The sequence below is a fragment of the Sus scrofa genome, chromosome 8, assembly GCF_054392235.1.
Source record: "Sus scrofa isolate SSC_HxYL_T2T_F1_AM1 chromosome 8, Sscrofa_HxYL_maternal_Yorkshire_Landrace_v2.0, whole genome shotgun sequence".
In the NCBI taxonomy this organism is placed as follows: Eukaryota; Metazoa; Chordata; class Mammalia; order Artiodactyla; family Suidae; genus Sus; species Sus scrofa.
In genome coordinates this window covers 122,127,182-122,149,577 of record NC_139390.1, presented here as the reverse complement: position 1 = coordinate 122,149,577, position 22,396 = coordinate 122,127,182, and the positions used below count along the sequence as shown (strand labels likewise).

The window sequence follows — 22,396 nt, the reverse complement described above, 5'->3', positions numbered from 1 at the left end:
ACAGATAGCAGAGTGTGGAACACTGTGTCTGCCATCCTGCTTTTTTCCTTATATATTTTCTGGGGCTACAAAATTTACCTACTTTGCTTCTCCTACCCAGGGATTATTTACTTGTTGATGCAGTTTTGTTTGTACCACTCATTTAGTATTTAATACATATTGTCTTTACTGTTTATTTTTCTGCATGAAGTATTTTAATGTTTTATGTTCATACCAAAAGCAACCTAGTGAATAAGAACTATATTTTATACCCCCTTCTTAAAAAAATTATCCACAGCACTATAGAGAGTAATATTTATTGGTTGCTATTAATAATAATGGTATCTAAAAAAAATCAAACATTACATTCTAACTAATTTGGAGCACTTAATTTAGAATCGCTTTATTACTATGCACACACTTTTCTCTTGCCTTTAATTTCTTGAGAAAAGGATTTAATATTAATAGAATTTGAAGTAAATATTACTTATTTCCTCATAATGTAATCAAATGCATATGCATCATAAGAGATTATAAAAGGTCTATGACTTTTCCAGCCTTGGAAGGCCATAGGCAGGTAGCTCAGATACCTCAGACAAAGGGGATTTTAGAAACCACAGCTCTCCATTCTTCACTCTGTTCTTGATACTAGAAAAGACCTAGTGGTTACCAACGATTCTTAGAAGTCAACAGGCTTGGGTTTTTCTCTCAGTGCCCTAGGATTGATGTACAGGTGCCACTGCTTGTTACTTAGAGGTGAGACAGAAATAGAAATGGTAAAGTAAGGGGATACCAGAAGGAAAAAGTAAAGGATACCCTAAGGATAAATGGCCCAACTTTAAGAAACCTTGGTTTTAAGGCAGGCTTTGAAAGGAGATTTAGAAAATTTCACAAGTGAGGTCCTTTGGGAGGGCCATAAAAGTTAAGTGACTTCATTTTCCTTTCTTCATTCCCTTGGACCTATCCTTACTTTAAAGTGGCACAGAGAAATACTGATTCATTTCCTTGACTTGTAATTAGAGAGAGTAAAACAACTTAGCCAGTTTCTGCCTAGATCCAACTTTGAACCAAGTGTTGCCAGATAACATAAATATAGTCCTCATTGGGCAACTCATCTACACTTATCAGAGAATGATATGCAGGTGAGCTGCTCTGCTTTCTGCTGTTCTATTTCTATTTTTCCCCAAAGAAAACAAAGGAGAATATCACTAAAAATTAAAGTCAGGCTACAAGGTTTGGAAAACTGGACTGAATGTCACTTTTGTATTGTATATATTTTAATATTTCAAATACTTAAGTAATTTGAAGGAAAATATCAGGAAAGCAGTGTGTACATAAACTGTTTCAATCATTTTAGTAATAGTCTTTAAAACTGGAATAGAGCACTATAATGTTATGCTTTTTTGATGGTTTTATGAGACCATAACTAAAGGTTCAACCAAAAGAAACATAAACTAAAAAGTTTAAAAAAAGTGCAAGTGTTTTAAACCCTTGATGTAATACATAAGGGGAACCTCTATATCAGGGGGTCCCTGACCAGTCAACGTGAATTGAATGCTCCTTTTGGTGGTCCACTCACCTACTCTGCTAAAGAAACTTCTAGTTAGTTCCTGAAGCCCTAATAGCAGGAATATGAACATTTATATTCTCTCCAAACTCAGGGGTCTTACAGTTTAGAGAAAGCAGAAACTTTGCACAAAAAGATGATGATGTATCATTTGAAACAGTGGGCTCTCACACTGTATTTTCAGTAATCTAAGATCCTAGGGAATGCTTTGGGAGTTCTGTAAATGCATGCTTTGAGTTTCATTTTAAAATTTCATTTCAAAAATTAGGATTGAAATTATGCACATGAAAATTTATATGCCGGTTTTAGCATATAAGAAACCACCAATCTGCTAACACTTATCTACACCTGTAGTCAGTAAATGCCAAAAATGCTAATTTATGAAGAAACAATTATTAGAAAATTCTTTCTTTTTTTCTTTTGTCTTTTTTTTTGCTATTTCTTGGGACGCTCCCATAGCATATGGAGGTTCCCAGGCTAGGGGTCTAATTGGAGCTGTAGCCACCAGCCTACACCAGAGCCACAGCAACACGGGATCCGAGCGCGTCTGCAACCTACACCACAGCTCACGGTAACGTCAGATCCTTAACCCACTGAGCAAGGCCAGGGATCAAACCTGCAACCTCATGGTTCCTAGTCAGATTCGTTCTTAATATATTGATTTTCTAAGAAATATTTAATTTAATTTTTATTTAATTATTATTATTATTATTATTTTTATCTTTTTGCCATTTCTAGGGCCGCTCCAGCAGCTCCAGCTCTGATTCCCAAGCTAGGGGTCGAATAGGAGCTGTAGCCACTGGCCTTCACCAGAGCCACAGCAACGCAGGATCCGAGCCGCATCTGCAACCTACACCACAGCTCACGGCAATGCCGGATCCTTAACCCACTGAGCAAGGCCAAGGGTAGAACCTGCAACCTCATGGTTCTTGGCGGATTTGTTAACCACTGAACCATGACAGGAACTCCATAAGAAAGATTTTATTTTAAAAGAGAGTTACTTGGTCCAAAAAAGGTTTGAAAACCATTTACCTACATTCTAGAGTATAGAGAATCAAGGCAGATGATGAAACTGTAAGCAGACTGCACTATTACTATTTTGTAGCTTTTCATACTTTAATGCCAAGCTAAACCACTAGAAGTTATGATACATTTAATAGTAAAATATCACTGGAAAATACTTTAACATGTTCTCTATAAGCCAATATTTTGAAAATTGTAATAAGTAAAAGTTCAGTGTTGAGATCTGGCAAACCTTCTCTTTAAGCTATGAGGTAGACCAGGTAATAAATACTTCCTTTTCACCTTTGCCAAAATTTTATCTATACTGGGAAGGATTCAAATTCTCCCAAGAACAACAACATGCACCAGAAAAACACAAAAACCAAAAAAAGAGCCCACTATTCTGGTGTTGTTTGGAAAACATTTTAAGGTCTCTGGTATGTAATGTTATCTTACGAAACATTATGAAAGTATATCTTGGCATCCAGTTTGAAAGTTACTTAGCTATCTGAATTCAGAGGAATCCCAGATATGTTCATTGCTTCTACCACATGCCCTTTAAGTGGAAAGGAAGCAACATGAATAAAGCAGTACCACCCTTTAAAACCGCATGTATAAAGGATACTCTTCACTATTTCGGATATCAACTACCAGGAGCTTTGGTTTACTGGACTTGGTCTTCTTGGTGGGTGTTTTGAAGTGGCCTGTCACTGTAAGCTCACACAAATCAATCAGGTCTTCTGCTGAAATCCGGGGTGATACTTCTGACTTTAGGTCATTTAATGGAATGGATTCTCTTGACTGAAAAAAAAAATGCACAAACACCACAAATAATAAGAACAGTAGAGAGAGACAAACTATAGCCAGTATACAATATCTTCGGGTTTTTTAGATCAATCACCACAGCAAATGGGAGAACAGGAAATTGTGTCTTATTTTAGCAGTCCACAGTGCAACTGTCCACTACCACTGGTGTTTACTTTATTAGTCACACATATAGGAGAGCATGATTCTTTTGCTTCACTTCAGGTTGCTGGCTCAAATGTAAAGAGAGAAATGAGTCTGACTTTTCCTTAGGAGAGAGCACTATTTACCTTTAGAAACAGCTCCTTTAAGCACACTTCATTTTTCTTCAAGTATAACATACCGTTGTGAATTGCATTAATTATAGCTCTGGTAATGTGAGAAACTTCTTTGTGACCAGTAACATACTAATTAAAGGAACTGGTTCCAATACGTAAGGGACTGTCATTTTATTTATTTATTTTTTTCCAGCATGTGGAAGCTCCTGGGCCAAGGATAAAACCCATACTGTGACTACACTGGATCCTTAACCTGATGAGCCATCAGGGAACTTCCTGTATTGGACTTTTTTTTCTTCCTTTTTAGGGCTGTACCTGAGGTTTATGGTTCTTGGGCTAGGGGTCCAATCGGAGCTGCAGCTGCCAGCCTATGCCACAGCAATGTGAAATCTAAGCCTTATCTGCAACTTATGCTGCACCTTGCTGCAATGCCAGATCCTTAACTGACTGGGCCACAAGGGAACTACTGTATTGGGCTTTTATGACATGATTCATGTTATGTGTGAATGGTTGAATGGAAGTCAGATGTTCAGAAATGAAGAATACAATGCTTTCTTAGATATTAAAGCAAACTGACAACAAATCTTAATTGTAAAGGAGGTAAAATCAGACTCCAGACTATCAAACCAGTATGTGCCTGTTATATGCATAAAACTGATTCAGAATAAGGGCTATTTACAATTATTCTTCAAGTTATTTAGTAGGGAGGATTCCTCCGGCCCTGCCCCATAAAAGGCAATGCAGTACAACTCAACTTGATTCAATATAAATTAGTTGAACACTAGTAGTCACTCTTGAAAGCTTATTTAACATAATTCGAGAATTTAGAAACTTTCAAAACTCACTTGATTTAAAATATGGGAATTCAAAAGGAAAATCTTATTTATATGCTTAGTAAGTTTTCAAAATTGCGTTTAATTATTTAAACTTTCTCTCTTTTCTCATTTCCATCATGGGATTCCACATAAACAATTTCCTATTTATCCTATTTAGACTTCCTAGGAAGAAAGGAATAAAATCTTTGAATCACTTATTAGACAAACTTATTTTGAAAAAAAAATATCTTCAATAGGAGTTTGTCAGCTCTCATCTCTTCAGTTTCCCTAACTATGCCATAAATTATTTAGCGGTAAAGCACTCGTTCTCTCACTTCATTAGTTTTAAAATAGAAGTGGAAATTGCTTAGCTTTATGGGTTTATTGCTCAATAAAAATAGGCATTAGAAATTTTAACTTTTTAATACTAGGAATTAAAGCAGCTTAAACATTCGGAAATTAAAGGTGCTTCAGAAAGATTAAATCTCTATAGGTATATTCCCCAGCTTTCACATGAAGCTGTACCTTTATGAAGATAAAATAAAGAACTTCTGATTACCCTAGTTCAGCTTTCAATCATTTAGTAATGAATGTGGCATTTCAAAAAGAGGTTTTGTCTGAACGAAAGGTGTGTCTTGATGAAGAAAAGAATTTGACAAAAGTATTCTCTGTGAAGAGCTGATTAAGAAAGATTTGACCTTGGCTTTGGTTCCAATCAGATGCATCATTTGTGAGGAGTTTTTCAAAGGAGACAAGTGCCTTGTGAAATGGTAAGAACAGAAGGAGAAAGGAATCTGATAAATTCATAATGTTCTGAACTTTGTGTATCAGCAAAGAACTTTAATATGCTGCATGCATGTTCCTCTGCAAATTAACTTTAGGAGATTAGTAAGTTATATTTAGGACAAATTATACTACTTTGCTTTTGAAGAAAGTGACTATAGTAGTAAAAATACAGAATCTAGTTTTTCTTTTATTAGAAGGTTTATATGCAATTTTACTATTTATTGTATAATTTCCACTTGGGGGCATAAAAATAAAACTTTCTCTATGCAGTCTGGCTCTTATTTATATTATTGACATTGGCATTTTCTTGTGTGACTAGAGTTTCAAATTCATGGAACTTCATTTATGGACAATGGACAAAAATTTAGGGTAACTATAGAACTATTCTGAAATGTCTATTATTATTCCTGCCCAAGAACCTATATATACAATGTATACTAAACTTAGATATCAAATATCAGAAACCAATTGGTATGAGAATGGCTTTTTAAAATATTTAATATTTATATTTCTAACCCAGAGTCAGAATTTATTTAGCAGTGTTACTAACAAAAACCATCTTTCAGTAGAGGAGCTCTCTGAAAGGGTTATCTGGATATATTAGTGATATTGCTAAGCAAGCAAGCAAAACTCTAAACCTGGTAATAAGACAGGTATTTTGCTGTGTCCATTAAACTACTGGAAGAATGACTCTGGCATGGTACCTAACAGTCTGAAATGGTGGACTTTTTTAGTTTGTTTTTATATAAGGTGTTAGAGGATGTTCCAACTTCATTCTTTTACATGTAGCTATCCAGTTTTCCCAACACCACGTATTGAAAAGACTGCCATTTCTCCACTGTATATTTTCACCTCCTTTGTAGTAGATTCACTGACCATGGGTGTGTGGGTTTATTTCTGGGCTCTCTATTCTGTTGCATTGATCTATGTGTTTTTGAGACAGTACCATACTGTTTTGATGACTGTAGCTTTATAGTATAGCCTGAAGTCAGGGAACCTGATTCCTCTAGCTCTGTTCTTTTTTTTTCTCAAGATTTCTTTGGCTATTTGGGGTCTTTTGTGTATATATACAAATTATAAAAGTATTTGTTTTAGTTCTGTGAAAAATGCATTGGTATTTTGATAGGAATTGCACTGAATATATAAATTGCCTTGGGTAATATGGTTAACAATATTAATTCTTCAAATCCAAGAACATAATATATCTTTTCACCTGTTTGTGCCATCTTCAATTTCTTTCATTGTGTCTTATAGTCTACCAAGTACATGTCTTTTACCTCCTTAAGTAGGTTTATTCCCAGGTATTGTATTCTTTTGATTTGATGGTAACTGGGCTTGTTTCCTGAATTTCCCTTTTTGATAGTTCATTGTTAGTGTATAGAAATACAATATATTTTTGTGTATTAATTTTATATCCTGCAACTTTACTGAATACATGATGAGATCTGGTAGTTTTCTGTTAGTGTCTTTAGGATTTTCTATGTATAGTATTATATCATCTGCAAATAGTGACAGTTATATTTCTTCCTTTCTAATACGGATTCCTCTTATCTCTTTTTATCTTATTGCTGTGGCTAGGACTTCCAATATTATGTTGAATGAAAGTGGTGAGAATAAGCTTCTTTGTCTTGTTCCTGGTCTTAGAGGAAATGCTTTTTTTCTGAGTATGATGTTAGTTGTGGGTTTGTCATGTTATGTTACGGTAGGTTCCTTCTACACCTGCTTTTTGGAGTTTTTATAAATGTATAATAAAAATTTTAATAAATGTGTGCTGAATTACGTCAAAAACTTTTTAGGCATCTATTGAGATGATCATATAGTTTTTATTCTTCAGTTTGTTAATGTGGTATATTACACTAATTGATTTGTGGATATTAAAAAAATCCTTGGATCCCTGGGATAAATCCCACTTGATCATGGTCATATAAAATTTGTGGATATTAAAAAATCCTTGGATCCCTGGGATAAATCCCACTTGATCATGATCATATAATATTTCTAATGAATTATAAGATTCAGTTTCTTTTTTTTTTTTTTTTTAAGATTCAGTTTCTTAACATTTGCGGAACTGTAGACTTTTAATGAGGGTATGCCTATTTCCTCTTAAGTTGCATACACAACCAGCAAGATAAGGGTATAATTATATACACTTAAGTTTTAAGAAAAAAGGTCCTAAATAACTATAAAAACATATTAAATATGAAAATACAGAGCCAGTAACTAGAACACTCTTCCCGTATTTTCCGTCATGGATGCAGGCACTAACTTCAAGTTAATTACCCAGAACATAAATCTGAAAGTCATCAGATTCTTCCCTATTCTTCACTTCCGTCTAACATACCCCAAGTTCCACCAAAATAACTTTTAGGATTTGTTCCCTAATTCACTGCCCCTAGGGCCTCACATGGATAGGAGGAGATTTTGTCCCTCTTCCTATCTCTTTTTATCTCTGCTTCCCTCTTCATCTAAAGGCATCCTTTCTAATCTATATTCTAAATACCATTTGAGTTAAAAATAAAAAAATCTAATCATGTAAATTTTATAATTAAAAACACTTTAATGGCTTCTAGACACTGATAGAGTGAAATCCAAATTCCTTGATATCACATATAAAGCCTTTTATGAATTGGTCCCTGTCTATAATAGGCAGGAGACAATAGGCTTTGGAGTCATATTACCAGGACTCAAATTTTGGCCAGCCTACTCATCAGTATTTGACTTTGGGTAGGATATCTAACCTCTCTTCCCAATTTGTTCATAAATAAAGTGGCATAACAGCAGTTATCGGAACTCTCCTGGGTTACCGTAAGGATGAAACACTAATCTATATAAAGTATTTAAAATACTGTCTGACACACTGTCAGAGTTCAATAAAATTTTGCTTTCGCCTTTTTCTCACTCATCACACTTTGTACCTTATGTTTCGGCACTGCAAGACTATTTGCCTTTTCATACCACTGTGCCTTTGCCCACTTTGTTCCCTCTACTTAGAACGCCACAACATGTCCATCTAATAGATCCCTGCTCACCTTACAGGCATCAACTCAAATATTATTTTCTCTGTGAAGAAAGTCTTAAACTCCTGACAGGCTGATTTAGTTTCTCTTCTGTGTCCTCATAGGTGTCTGGTATACATCTTTATTGTAATAGGATTATGTACTTTCCACTAGACCAAAAGCTCCTCAAGGATAAGGAAAATAACTTCTACACCTATGTTTTCCATCTCAGAATATTACCTGACACATAAAAGGTATTAAAATGTATTTGCTGAATACAAATGAATAAAATAGCATTTCTAAATCTTCTATTACTTTTCCTGAGTACCTTTGTGCTATGGGGTATGTATAGCACTTGCATGTACATACCTCCAAACAACATGTATATGCCTTCATCACAGTAATTACTATACTCGTAATATATTATCTCTTTCTCCACCTGACTTACAAAAACCTTGAATGCAGGTTCTACATCTTTTCATCTTTGCTTCTCCAAAAGAAAGCACAAAATCTGGGACCAAAAAATGCAATAGATACATAATGAATAAATGAATGACTAAAATATGATAAAATAATGTTACAGAGCAGAATCTATTCCTATGTCTGGATTCCTAGAAAGACTCTTCAGGGATGGCAAATCATCAGATTCTCTCTAGCCTCTGGGCACTGTGACAGTTAATCAAGAACACTGACATCTATATCTACCTCAGTAATTTCTCACAGTTCACCTTTCCTTTCCTCAACTGAAAAATTGAAGATGACAGCTGCTACCCTATAAACTTGCAAAATGTACTCTAATTAATTGAAAGAAGGTAGATAAATACAAAGAAGGCAAAAAATAAACACAGAGAGAAAAAGAGAGACAATATAGTGGAGTACAAGGACTCAAGCTCATCTCCTCTCATGAAAACACCAAAATTACAACTGCTTAAAAACCATTGACAAAATAACTGGAAGATACCAAGAAAGATGTCCTACAACCAAAGACAAAGAGGTCACATCAAGACAGTAGGAGGGGCACTTTTGTGATATAAGCAATTCCATACACATTGGGTGGGTGACCCTTAGACTAAAAAATAACTGTATCACAGGAGTGAGAGTTCCAACCCTCATGTCAGGTTCCCCAGCCGGGGAGGTCTAGCATTGGAGGGAGGAGCCTCCAGAGCATTTGGTATTAAAGGCCAGTGGGGCTTGAGTGCAGGGGCTCCATAAGAATCTGGGTCACACCTACCTATGAGTCTTAGAGGGTCTCCTGGGGAAGCAGGGGAATGCTGTGGCTCACTATGGGGGCAGAATAGTGGAGACTGAGGTCCTAGGGAACAATTACGGCTTGAACTCCCCTGGAGGTGTCCATTTTGGAAAAAATCTGGCCCCACACATCAAGGCAGAAAATCTCCAGGCCAAACAACAAACAGGGTGGGAACAAGTCCCATCCATCACCAAACAGGTTGCCTAAAGTCTTCCCAGGCGCACAGACACCTCTAATCACACAAAGAGACAAAGGCACACCAACCAGAGGAATAAAACTCAGCTCTACCTACCAGTGGGCAAGCACAAGTCCCTTCCACCAGGAAGCCTGCCACAAGCTTGTTATCAACTTTACCTATAAAGATGGAAGACACCAGAAGTGAGAGACTATAACCCTGTAGTCTGCAAGAAGGAGACCACACAAAAAGCTATACAAAATGAAATGACAGAGAAACATGAGCCAGATGAAGGAACAAGAAAAAAAAAAAAAAAAAAAAAAAACCCAAAACCAGCTAAGTGAATTGGAGATTAGCAACTTCCATGAAAAAGACTTTAGACTAATGATAGTAAAGGTCATCCAAGATCTTGGAAATCAACTGGATTGATAAATTACAAGAAACATTTAACAAATAACTAGAAAATTTAAAGATTAAACAAGCAGAGATGAAAAACACAATAACTGAAATAAAAAAAAACTCACTAGAAGGAAGCAACACAGAACACAGGAGAGAGAAGAACAAATAAGTAAGGTGAAAGACAGATTGGGAGAAATCACTGATGCAGAACAGAATAAAGATAAAAGAATGAAAGAAATAAGGACAGTCTAAGAGAACTCTGGGACAACTTTAAATGCACCAATATTCACATTATAGGAGTGCCAGAAGGAGAAGAGAGAGAGAGAGAAGGCTGGAGAAAATATTTGAAGAGATAACAGCTGCAAACTTCCTTAACATGGGAAAGGAATCATTCACTCAAACCCAGGAAGCACAACAACAATCATATAGAATAAACCCAAGGAGGAACACCCTGAGACACATATTAATCAAAATGACCAAAATTAAAGACAAAGAGAAAATACTGAAAGCAGTTAGGGAAAAGCAACAAACAACACACAAGGGAACCCAATAAGGTTATCAGCTGATTTTTCAGCAGAAACTTTGCAGGCCAAAAGGGAGTGGCATGATATACTTAGTGATGAAAGGAAAAAAGCTCCAACCAAAAATACTCTACCCAGCAAGGCTCTCATTCAGATATGAAAGAGATATCAAAAAAGCTTTACAGTCAGGTAAAAGCTAAGAAAATTGAGCATATCCAAACCAGCTTTACAACAAATACTAAAGGAACTACTCCAAGTAGAAAAGAAAAGACCTCAACTAGAAACAAGAAGATGGCAAATAGGAAGGCTTTAGTGTTGTGTTTGGATTGCTTTTTTTCTTATTTGTGTCTGCAGTCTATTGCAGATTTTTGGTTTGCTATTACCATAAGGTTTTGATGTAAGACCAGATGGACTTAACAGATATTTATAGACTATTCCATCTAAAAGCAGCAGGATACACATTCTTATCAAGCACACAAGGAATATTCTCTAGGATAGATCACATTCTGGGCCACAAATCAAGCCTCAGTAAATTTAAGAAAAATTGAAATTATATCAAATATCTTTTCTGACCATAATGTGATATGACTGGAAATCATTACCACTACCCTCCCAAAAAAAACCCTATAGAAAGACAGGGTGGACACTAGATAATATGCTACTAAACAACCAATGGATTACTGAAGAAATCAAAGAGGAAATCAACCAATACCTAGAGGCAAATGAAAATGAAGACACATCAATCAAAAACCTATGGGACACAAATGACAGCAACATCTTCTCAGATCCACCTCTCAGAGTAATGAGAGTAAAAACAAAAATAAACAAATGGGACTTAATCAAACTTAAAAGTTTCTGTACAGCAAAGGACACCCTAAACAAAACGAAAAGACAACCCACAGAATGGGAGAAGATCTTTGCAAATGAATCAACTGACAAGGGACTAATCTCCAAGATTTATAAACACCTCCTACCGCTCAATACCCAAAACACAAACAACCCCATCAAAAAGTGGGCAGAAGATCTAAACAGAGTTCTCCAAAGAAGACATACAGATGGCCAAAAAACACATGAAAAGATGTTCAACATCTCTCATCATTAGAGAAATGCAAATCAAAACCACTGTCAGGTACCACCTTATACCAGCCAGAATGGCCATCATCAAAAAGTCTACAAACAATAAGTGCTGGAGAGGGGGTGGATAAAAAGGAACCCTATTACATTCTTGGTGGCATTGTAAATTGGTGCAACCACTGTGGAAAACAGTATGGAGATTCCTCAGAAAACTAAACATAGAATTACCATTTGATCCAACAATCCCACTCCTGGGCATCTATCTAGAAACAACTATGACTCAACAAGACACATGTGCTCCAATGTTCACTGTAGCACTATTTTCAATAGCCAAGACATGGAAACAACCTAAATGTCCATTGACAGAGGAGTGGATAAAGAAGAGGTGGTACATATACACAATGAAATATTACTCAGCCATTAAAAGGGACAAAATACCAGCATTTTTAGCAACATGGATGGACCTAGAATTTATCATGCTAAGTGAAGTCAGTCATACAATGAGACACCAACATCAAATGCTTTCATTGACATGTGGAATCTGAAAAAGGGACACTGCATTTCTTTGCAAAACATACTGACTCACAGACTTTGAAAAACTTATGGTTTCCAAAGGAGACAGTTTGGGGGGTGGGAGGATGTGCTGGGGTCGTGGGATAGAAATCCTATAAAATTGGATTGTGATGATCATTGTACAACTATAAATGTAATAAATTCATTGAGTAATTAAAAAAACATAAAAAAACAAACCTATGGGATGCAGCAAAAGCCATTCTTAGAGGAATATTTAAAGCAGACTCATCAAGAAAAAAGGGAGGGATTGAATCAGTAAAATTAGAAATGCAAAAGGAGAAGTTACAGTGGACAACACAGAAATACAAAGGATCATAAGAGACTACTACAAGCAATTATATGCCAATAAAATGGACAACCTAGAAGAAACAGGCAAATTCTTAGAAAGGTATAATCTTCCAAGACTGAACCAGGGGAAAAGATGGACAGACCAATCACAAATACTGAAATTGAAACTGTGATTAAAAAACTTCCAGCAGGGGGACTCTTCTCCCTCCCAGCAGCCCTGGGAGCTATTTGCTTTCCTATAACAAAAACTTTGCTTGCTTGCTGCCTGTGTATGTTCATGAAGTTCACTCTTTGACTGTGTGAACAAGAACCCGGATTCTGGTAACATCTTTCTGGCATCATCTTTTGGGGGGTTGTCTGGGATCTGATCCAATACACCAGTGCTCACAAGTGGTGAGCTTTCTACTTTTTTCAGTCTCATTTGCCTCTGAAAGGAGGGTGAGTGTGTGAATGAGTGTGCCAATCTGAAACTCATCCTGGACAGGAAGCTACTGCGAAGTCCCAATCCACGGTTCTGTTTAAGCTCCTGAGTGACCTCGTAGGGCTAAAAGGCAGCCCTTCTGAGTCCAACTGGGCCAGGAGTCCGGGTCGGTGGTTTAAACCGTCCTGCCACATGTCAAGAGGCACCAAAGGGGTATCCCAAGAGGGAGACAGCCGGAGACGGACGAAGCGAGTCACGAGGGAAACTTTCCTTCCCATTCCCCCCACCCTGAAATCTCCTCTATGTACTCTAGTCTTTGTAAAGCATTTGGGAAATCATAGATTACTATATTTCTGAAGGTTAGCAATTGTTGAGAGGCAAGTGAGGAACAAAAATGCTGTTTTTTTTGGTGAATTCTTGAAAGGTGATAAAGGGTTTAATGCAGCTGTTCCTAACCCCTTAACGAGATTCTCACTCCATGTTCCCTGCTTCCTACAGTATGTTAGGACCTAGCATTTTACAGTAAATGATGTTAGCTGAGTGGCCAGAGTCCAAATTTTGATGGAAATCTATCTTTTAGTAGTGTCCCTAAGAGGACAAGACACAAGGAGACCCCTTGCACTATGGGGGGTGGGGGAAATGTTAAGGGCTATACGGACAGAAGTCCTCATAATCCAGTTCCATAAGCTTAGGGAATTCCCCTTGAATTATAAATCCATCCCATTAAATCATACTTCTGGTCTTCTACCCTTTGCTATTTTTAGCTAGTTCAGCACCCCTTGGGCTCTAGGCCAATTATTACCACTTCTTACACAACTTCACCCTTGCCCCTTATGCTGGGTTCAGTCACTGTTATATTCTTCTTGTCAAGTGATGCCCAGTCGCCTTAGGGGTTCTTTAAAGGGCTGACTAATCCGATCCTTTATCATTTCCTTTGCTATTACCTAGAATGGAGCTGTGGGAGCAAAGGAAACAGACCTCTAGATGTTAAGACCACCCTGAGTTATTACCATGCCTGTGAGGGAGGAGTTCATAATTAGTATTCATCCGAATTAGGCCAAGTGTTTAACCTCAGAGCCTGGGCATGGTCAGTTTTGCTCTTTGCTATGTACTTTCACCCTGGTTGGAGAAACTGGCAACTGGTTCATCCAATTTACCGGTTAACTGTGGCTTTGTAGCTTTCCTAATATTAACAGAGGGCATGTCAGAGCGAGCATCTTAGGATTTCAAAGCTCAGGGCAGGGACTCTATGCCTGGGTTTTCTTCACCTCTGTCGAGAGACAGACAATGGGCAGGGACAATGGGAGAAGAGGCTACGCTGGTAATGAGTGGTTAATTCCAGTCAGCCTAAGGTTGGATGGAACATTTGACCACTAATGTCTATATGCTCTGTACAAGAGAGGGGACGCCCTCACACAACTGAGAAAGGACAATAGGTGCTGGACGCTATTCTTTTCTCTTTCTCAGATGGGAGCCACATCCTCAAGCCTAGTGCATGGCTCAATAGCAACTCCCCTGACATGTGCCTTGAAGAACTGGGAAAAGTTTGATCCTCAAACTCTGAGAAAGAAATGTGTAGGTTTTTTTTTTTTTTTGCACGAAAGCCTGGCCACTATATAACCTGTTGGACGGGGAGTGATGGCCATCTGAAGGCTCTCTAGATTATACTACTATTCTCCAATTAGACCTATTTTGTAGATGAGAAGGGAAATGGTGAGAGATGCCTTTTGTTCAGATGATCTTTACAATGAGGGAAGATACTAAACTGAGGAAGGCTTGTGGACTTCCCCAGTGCATTACACCAACTCCCTCAGGAGCTAGGTGCCCACCATATCCTGGCCCAACTGGGTCAGACCTTCCCAAAGTTAATCAGCCTTCTTCAACACTGCCCAGGGCTCCTCTTCTCCCCCCTCCAGTGCCAAAGTTATATCCCTCTTTACTCCCTTTGCAAGAGGTAGCAAGCGGAAAATAGGGACCAGTATGGGTCCATGGCCTTTTTTGCTTCAGGACTTAAGGCAGATAAAAATAGATTTGGGAAAATTTGCGGATGACCCAGACAGATATATCGAGGTCTTTCAGGGTCTCATGCAGTCCTCTGAGTTAGCCTGGAAGGACATCATGTTCTTACTAAACCAGACATTGACTATAAGTGAAAAAAATAAAGTCTTAGAAAATGCTCAAGGCTAGGGAGATGAGTGGTATGCTATAAATGTCAGAGGCAGATCAGAGAGGAATGAATAAGATTCCCCACAAGGGTGTCAGGTGGTTCCTACAGAGTGATCCTAATTGTTCTACTGATAAGGGGGATAAAGACAACTGGCACAGAAATCATATTTATTACTTTTATAGTTGAGGTACTATAAGCTGCATGAGTAAAGCCTGTTAACTACTCCAAACTATTGGAGGTTTGTCAAGGGGAAAGAGAGAGCTTTCTTAGAAAGACTCAGAGAGGCATTGAGAAAGCATTCACCAATGGACCCAGAATCAACAGAGGGCCAAATAATTCTTAAAGACAAATTTATAACTCAGTTGGCTCCAGATATACAGAGAAAGCTCTAAAAATTACCTTTTACCCCGACCTGGAGCACCTTCTTAGAGTAGCAACTCAAGTATATTATAATCGGGACCAGGAAGAACAGGAGGACAAGAGGAGAGACAGAGAAAAGGCTGAGGCTCTAGTTATGGCACTACAGGGAATAAACTTGGGAGTTTCCAAGGCGAGAGGACTAGGGCAGAGACCTAAGCCTGGAGCCTGTTTCCTTGGTGGAAAAGAGAGATACTTTAAATGGGAATGCCCCAAGGCTCAGGCTAAGCACCTAGGCCACGTCCCACATGTCAGGGAAATCACTGGAAGAGGGACTGACCCTGAAGACAGAGGTCCCTGGGGTTGACCCCTTAGTTCCCAGGATCAAGACTGACAGGACCCAGGGCTTTTCATATTGGTTCCTGTCCTTATCACCACTCAGGTGACTACAGATGTAGGAGGACAGTCTATTGACTTCCTCCTGGATACAGAAGCCGCCTTTTCCGTCCTCCTCAACCCTGGGCCCCCTTCAAATAAATGTGCCACTATTCGTGGTATTTCTGGCAAGCCGGTTACAAAATTCTTTACACAACCTTTGAGTTGTAACTGGGGGTCCATTTTCTTTTCTCACGCTTTTCTGATTGTTCTGGAGAGTCCAACTCCACTTTTAGGAAGAGATACCTAGTCAAAGGTTAATGCCTCAATTCACATGACAATGGAGCCTAATCAAGGTTTACGTCTCCCTTTGAGGGAAGTATTGACCCAGATGTCTGGGCCATAGGAGGAAAGATAGGAAGAGTGAAAAATGCTCAACTGGTGTCAGTAACTCTTAAAGATCAAAATTTATTTCTTTGCTAAAAGCACTATCTTCTGAGACCCGAGGCATGACAGGGACTTATCCCAATTATAAGAAACCTAAAAGAACAGGGACTATTAATCGAATGCAACAGCCCTTGTAACACCCCTATATCTGGAGTGCAAAAGCCTAACAGGGATTGGTGCTTCATGCAAGACCTTCATCTGGTAAATGAAGCAGTAGTCCTATTACCAGCAGTGGTGCCCAACCCCTACTCTCTCCTCTCACAAATTCTAGAAATAGCAGCCTGGTTTACTGCATTAGATTTAAAAGATGACTTTTTCTTCATTCCCTTGGCTCAGACTTCACGATTTATATTTGCTTGTGAGGACCCCTCATACTTGTCCACATGATGAACTTGGACTGTCTTGCCTCAAGGGTTTAGAGGCAGTCCTCATTTCTTTGGATAAGAAAAAAATGCATTTTTAGAAATTATAAAAGACAGTCCGTGGTTGCTTTAGAAAAGTAGAATGTGTGTGCTTTCAGTAAAGAAGGAATGAGGAATGGAATTGCATTTTATTAAGGGAAAAGAAAGATAGTCTATCTTTAGCTTGTTGCTCTGGATGGAAAAATAACGGGCAGACTAATATGGATACAGAAAGTGATGCAAGGTGTGTGGGAAGTGGATACTGAAAAGATTTTGTGCATGGTGGGGACTAAGTTTAGAATAAATTTAATTTTAAAAGTAAGGTGGTGCCATAAATCACATTCCTCACAAAGACAAGGTAACTTTCTATTATAGGCAGACCAAGGAAACAGCATAAAAAATTTTTCATGACCGGCTGGAGAAATCAGAAAAATCATACCGGTTAAAGGTATTTTAATCAATTTAATCAAATATAGGATCAATATATGTGGATCACTCCTGAAAAGGGTTATTTAACCCAGCCCGCATCTAATTGCTGGGAGCAAAATAAATATTATGTTGGATTTGGGGGGCAACACCTATCCTCTAATGAGCTAAAACCTTTAGGACATTTAGCAACTAAATATTGTTTACAAATCACTCAGGTCACATACAGTCCAGATATGATTCCTGCAAGGCCTGGAATCAACTGGGGATTTAATCCTGGAGTAAGTTGCCTATCCCTGAATGAAATTTATTAATTATGTGGAACTAATCTGTGGCCTTGGCTGCCCCCAGGATGGGTAGGGCAATGTACTCTGGGATTGGCTTTTATTCATGGCAACATTATGAAAACTCTGAGCTGAGCACCAGCCAACCTTCCCTATTTACATGCTAGATGGGCCAGATCAGTATTCTACTGGTATGATTACTTAACAGCGATAGTTGTGCCTTCATTGAGAACTACTGACATAATGCTGTGGGTGGAAGCCTTAACTAACTTTATTCAAGCTCTTAATGATACTGCAGAACTATTTCTACCCTAAATATGGAACAACAACAAATAAGAAAAGTAGTGCTACAAAACCAAATGGCTTTAGATATGCTCACTGCAGCTCAAAGAGGTACCTGTACATTATAAAATGTAAATGTTGTGCCTATATTCCTGATTATTCACAGAATGTGTCTGATTTTCTGCTAGATATCCAGCAGCAGATTCATGAGATGTCTGATCCAGCTCCAGCTTTTGGAGCTGCCCTCTGGAACTGGTTGACCTCCTCCCCTTGGGGGAAATATTTCCTCACCAGAGTCATTGTTGTGAACTTGATCCTTTTATTTGGACCCTGTGTAATTAATTGTACTTCTTGCTTCATTACATCCCAATTAAAAGCTATCAACCTTCAAATGGTGATAGAAGGGATACCCAATGGCATGTATTGAAGCCCACTTGACCATCCCATGAGCGGAGACCTAACTGCTTTCCCCTAATGACGCCCCTTTTCAGCAGGAAGCAGTCAGAGTGGTCGTCACCCCTTTTCTCCCCACAGTTAGAGTTTCCAACTCTAGAAGCGGGGATTGAGGCAGAATAATAACTCAGGTAGTCAGTGTAGGAGCAGGGACTTTGACACATTCTTTGATTTGGCTATTGATTAACATTTATGGCTTAAGGGCTCAGGGAGTAACATCCCCACAGGGCTTGTTTACTAGGACGTGTACCTACGCCCAGGTGGACATTAATCCCTATCCCCTTGTGACTCAGTTTACGTGAAGAAAGTTTATGGGAAGAAGTTTATGGTAAAGAAACCATGAAACTTACGGACATTTCCACCCTTAAAGCACTATTGGATAAGAAAGGATATAGGTAATTGAGCAAGGCCAATGGGAGAAAACCACATCTTTCTGGACCCCACCCTGGTATCCCCCATCTTTAATGGATAAAAAATTCTACAGGACAACAGAGAGTGGGGGGCTCTTCTCCCCCTTCCAGCAGCCCTGGGAGCTACTTGCTTTCTTGTAATACTTTGCTTGCTTGCAAATAAATAAATAAATAATAAAATAAAATAAAAAACTTCCAGCAAACAAAAGTCCAGGACCAGATGTCTTCACAGGTGAATTCCATCAAGCATTTGGAGAAGAGTTAACACCTATCCTTCTGAAACTATTCCAAAATGTTACAGAGGAAGGAACATTCCCAAACTCATTCTATGAGGTCACCATCACTATGATACCAAACTACACAAAGATACCAAAAAATAGGAATATTACAGGCTGATAACATAGATGCAAAAATCCTCAACAAAGTACTCACAAACTGAACCCAGCAGTACATTAAAGGGACCATACATCATAATCAAGTGGGTTTTCTCCCAGGGGTGCAAGGGTTTTCCAATATCTGAAAATCAATCAGTATGATATACCACATCAACAAATTGAAGAAAAAAATGATCATATCAATATGTGCAGAAAAAGCACTTGACAAAATCCAACACCCATTTCTCATAAAAACCCTCCAGAAAGTGGGCATAGACGGAACCTACCCTCAGTATACTAAAGGCCATATATCACAAACTCAGCTAACATCATTCACAGTGGTGAAAAGCTGAAAGAAGTCCCACTAAGATAAGGAATGAGACAAGGATGACCACTCTCCTCACTTTATTGAACATAGTTTTGGAAGTCCTAGCCATGGCAACCAGAGGAAAAAAAAGAAATAAAAAGGAATCAAAATTGGAAAAAAAGAAGTAAAACTGTCACCATTGTTGTTTGCAGGTGACATAATACTATATATTCAAAATTCTAAAGATATTACCAAAAAACTGTTAGAACTCATCAATGGATTCGTAAAGTTGCAGGTTACAAAATTAATACACAGAAATCTATTGCATTTCTACATGCTAACAATGAAGATCAGAAAGAGAAATTAAGGAAACAATCCCATTTACTGTGACATAAAAAAGAATAAAATACCTAGGAATAACCTATCTAAAGAGACAAAACACGTGTATTCTGAAAACTAGATGATGTTGATGAAAGAAATCAAAGATGGTACAAGCAAATGGAAAGATATACCATGCTCTTGGACTGGAAGAATTAATACTGCCAAAATGACTATACTATCCAAGGCAATCTACAGATTCAATGCAATCACTATCAAATTACAAGGGCATTTTTCACAGAACTAGAACAAAAAAAATTTAAATCTGTATAGAAACACAAAAGACCCCCAACAGCCAAAGGAATCTTGAGAAAGAAAAATTGGCCTGGAAGAATCTGGTTACCTGACTTCAGACTATACTACAAAGCTATCATAATCAAAAGAGTATGGCACTGGCACAAAAAACAGAAATACAGATCAATGGGACAGAATAGAAAGGCCAGAAATAAACCCACACAGCTATGGTTTACTAATTTAAGACAAAGGAGGACAGAATATACAATGGAGATAAAGTCTCTTTAAAAAGGTGAGTTGGGAAAACTGGACAGCTACATGTAGAAGAATGAAATTAGAACATCCTCTAACAACATACACAAAAATAAAGTCAAAGTAGATTAAAGACCTAAATATAAGACCAGATACTATAAACTCTTAGAGGAAAACATAGACTGAACACTCTCTGACATAAACTGCTACAATATCTTCTTAGAATCAACCCCTAGGGTAATGAATATAAAAACAAAAATAAACAAATGGGACATAAATAAAAGCTTTTGCACAGTGAAGTAAACTATCAACAAAATGAAAAGACAATGCACAGAATGGGAGAAAATATTTGCAAATGATGTAACTGAAAAGGGATAAATCTCCAAAGCATATAAACCACCCATGCAGCTCAATATCAAAGAAAAAAAAATCAAAATAGGCAGAAGTTCTAAACAGACATTTCCCCAAGGAAAACATACAGATGGGCAAAAAAATGCTCAATGTTGATAATTATTAGAGAAATAGAAATCAAAACTACTTCGAGGTATTACCTTACACCAGTCAGAATGGCCATTATTTAAAAAATCAACTAGCAATAAATGCTTGAGATGGTGTGGAGGAAGGGGAACCCTCTTACAATGTTGGTGGGAAAATAAATTGCTATAACCATATGGAAAACATTATGGAGGTCCCTCAAAAATCTAAAAGTAAAACTAACATACAATCTAGCAACCCCACAGTTAGGCATCTTTCGGGAGAAAACTATAATTCAAAAAGATACATGCATCCCAATGTTAATTACAGCACTTTACAATAGACAAGACATGGAAGCAGCCTAATGCCTGTTGACAGAGGAATGAATAGAGAAGATGTGGTACATATATACAATGGAATATTTCTCAGCCATAAAAAGAATAAAATAATGTCATTTGCAGCAACATGGATGGACCTAAGTGATTGTCATATTAAGTGAAGTTACACAGTTAAAGATCATATACAACTTAGATTTGGAATCTAAAAAAAAAAAAAAAAAAGGATACAAATGAACTTATTTGCAGAAGAAAAACAGACTCACAAACATTGAAAACAAGCTTATGGTTAAGAAAGGGGACAGGTGATTGGAGGAGGGATGGACCAGGGGTTTGGGATTGGCAAATGCACACTATGTAATGATTGGTTAATGGGGATATTAACCAATCAGGCATATTCCAGGAATGAAGGATGGCTCAATATAGGCCAATTAGAACAAGGAACTCTACTTAATGTTCTGTGATGGTCTATGTGGGAAAAGAATCTGAAAAGAATGGATGTCTGCATGTATATAAATTTGTTGTATAGAAGAAATTATCACATCATTGTAAATCAACCATACTTCAATAAAATATTAAAAAAATCAAAAACCTATCCTTAAGAAATTAGGTAAATTAATTTGGTGATGATAAAGATATGAATGAAGGAAAACACAGCTAAGTTCTAGGATTGATACTTTGGGGAGAATCAATAAAACAGAAAAATATGTATATGAACTGTGTATACAATTAGAAATATGAAAAATATAAACAAACATGTTTTTATATTCTTTTTATTTCTGTATTTTCTTTCTCTTTTTCTTTATATATTTCTAATTATCTATAAATGAAAAAGAATATAAACATGAGAAATATTTGAAAAAATAAAAAATATTGATTCAAAATATTCCCCAAAGAGTATAAAATATGAATAGTCTTATATATCTATAGGATTAACTACAGCTAAAAGAAATGATGAATGGTGCATGGGTGTTATTCAAAAGTCACATAAAGGTGAACAGACTTTTTAAATACAGGTAAGATTTTAAAATTTTCAAATGATTACATTAAAGAAAGGTGCCAAAGACATCTTTTTCCCCAAACAATTCTATCTCATATTCAAAAAATAGGGAATCCCTAGGACATAACAACTGTACTAAGGCAAAGAAAACACTGAAAGGTTATTTTATGAAGTTACCCTAACCTAATACTTAAATTTGAAAAAAATAGCACCAAACACACACACACACTAATATTCTTTATGAATACAGATTTTTTGTTTTTAAATCTCAAAACTAGAAAACTGAATGCAGTAGCAATTAAAAAAATGACATACTATATATAACTAAGTTGGGCATATTCTAGGAATGAAGGGTGGCTCAATATAGGTCAATTAGGAAAAAATTTTTTTCACCTTTAATTAGTCAAATGATACAAAGTATGCAATTATCACTATAGGTGACATTAAACCATGGTGATAAAACTTCATATTTATTCCCAATTTTATAAAAAGTCATGGTAACCACAAATCAGA

At 37.2% G+C, this 22,396-nt stretch overlaps 1 protein-coding gene across 6 annotated transcripts in view; it reads right to left on the bottom strand.

The window, feature by feature from the left end:
- The window catches only part of TBCK (TBC1 domain containing kinase), a 223,947-nt gene that overhangs the window by 34,588 nt on the left and 166,963 nt on the right, over positions 1 to 22,396 (bottom strand). For 5 of the 6 annotated variants that reach the window (XM_021101698.2, XM_084973265.1, XM_021101700.2 and 2 more), the window contains one exon: positions 3,174 to 3,349. In XM_021101698.2, the coding sequence (XP_020957357.1) occupies positions 3,174 to 3,349 (176 nt within the window). Of the gene's footprint in view, positions 1 to 280; positions 2,163 to 2,458; positions 3,350 to 22,396 lie in introns of those variants that run through there. The other variant, XR_014813250.1, reaches the window with a different exon arrangement.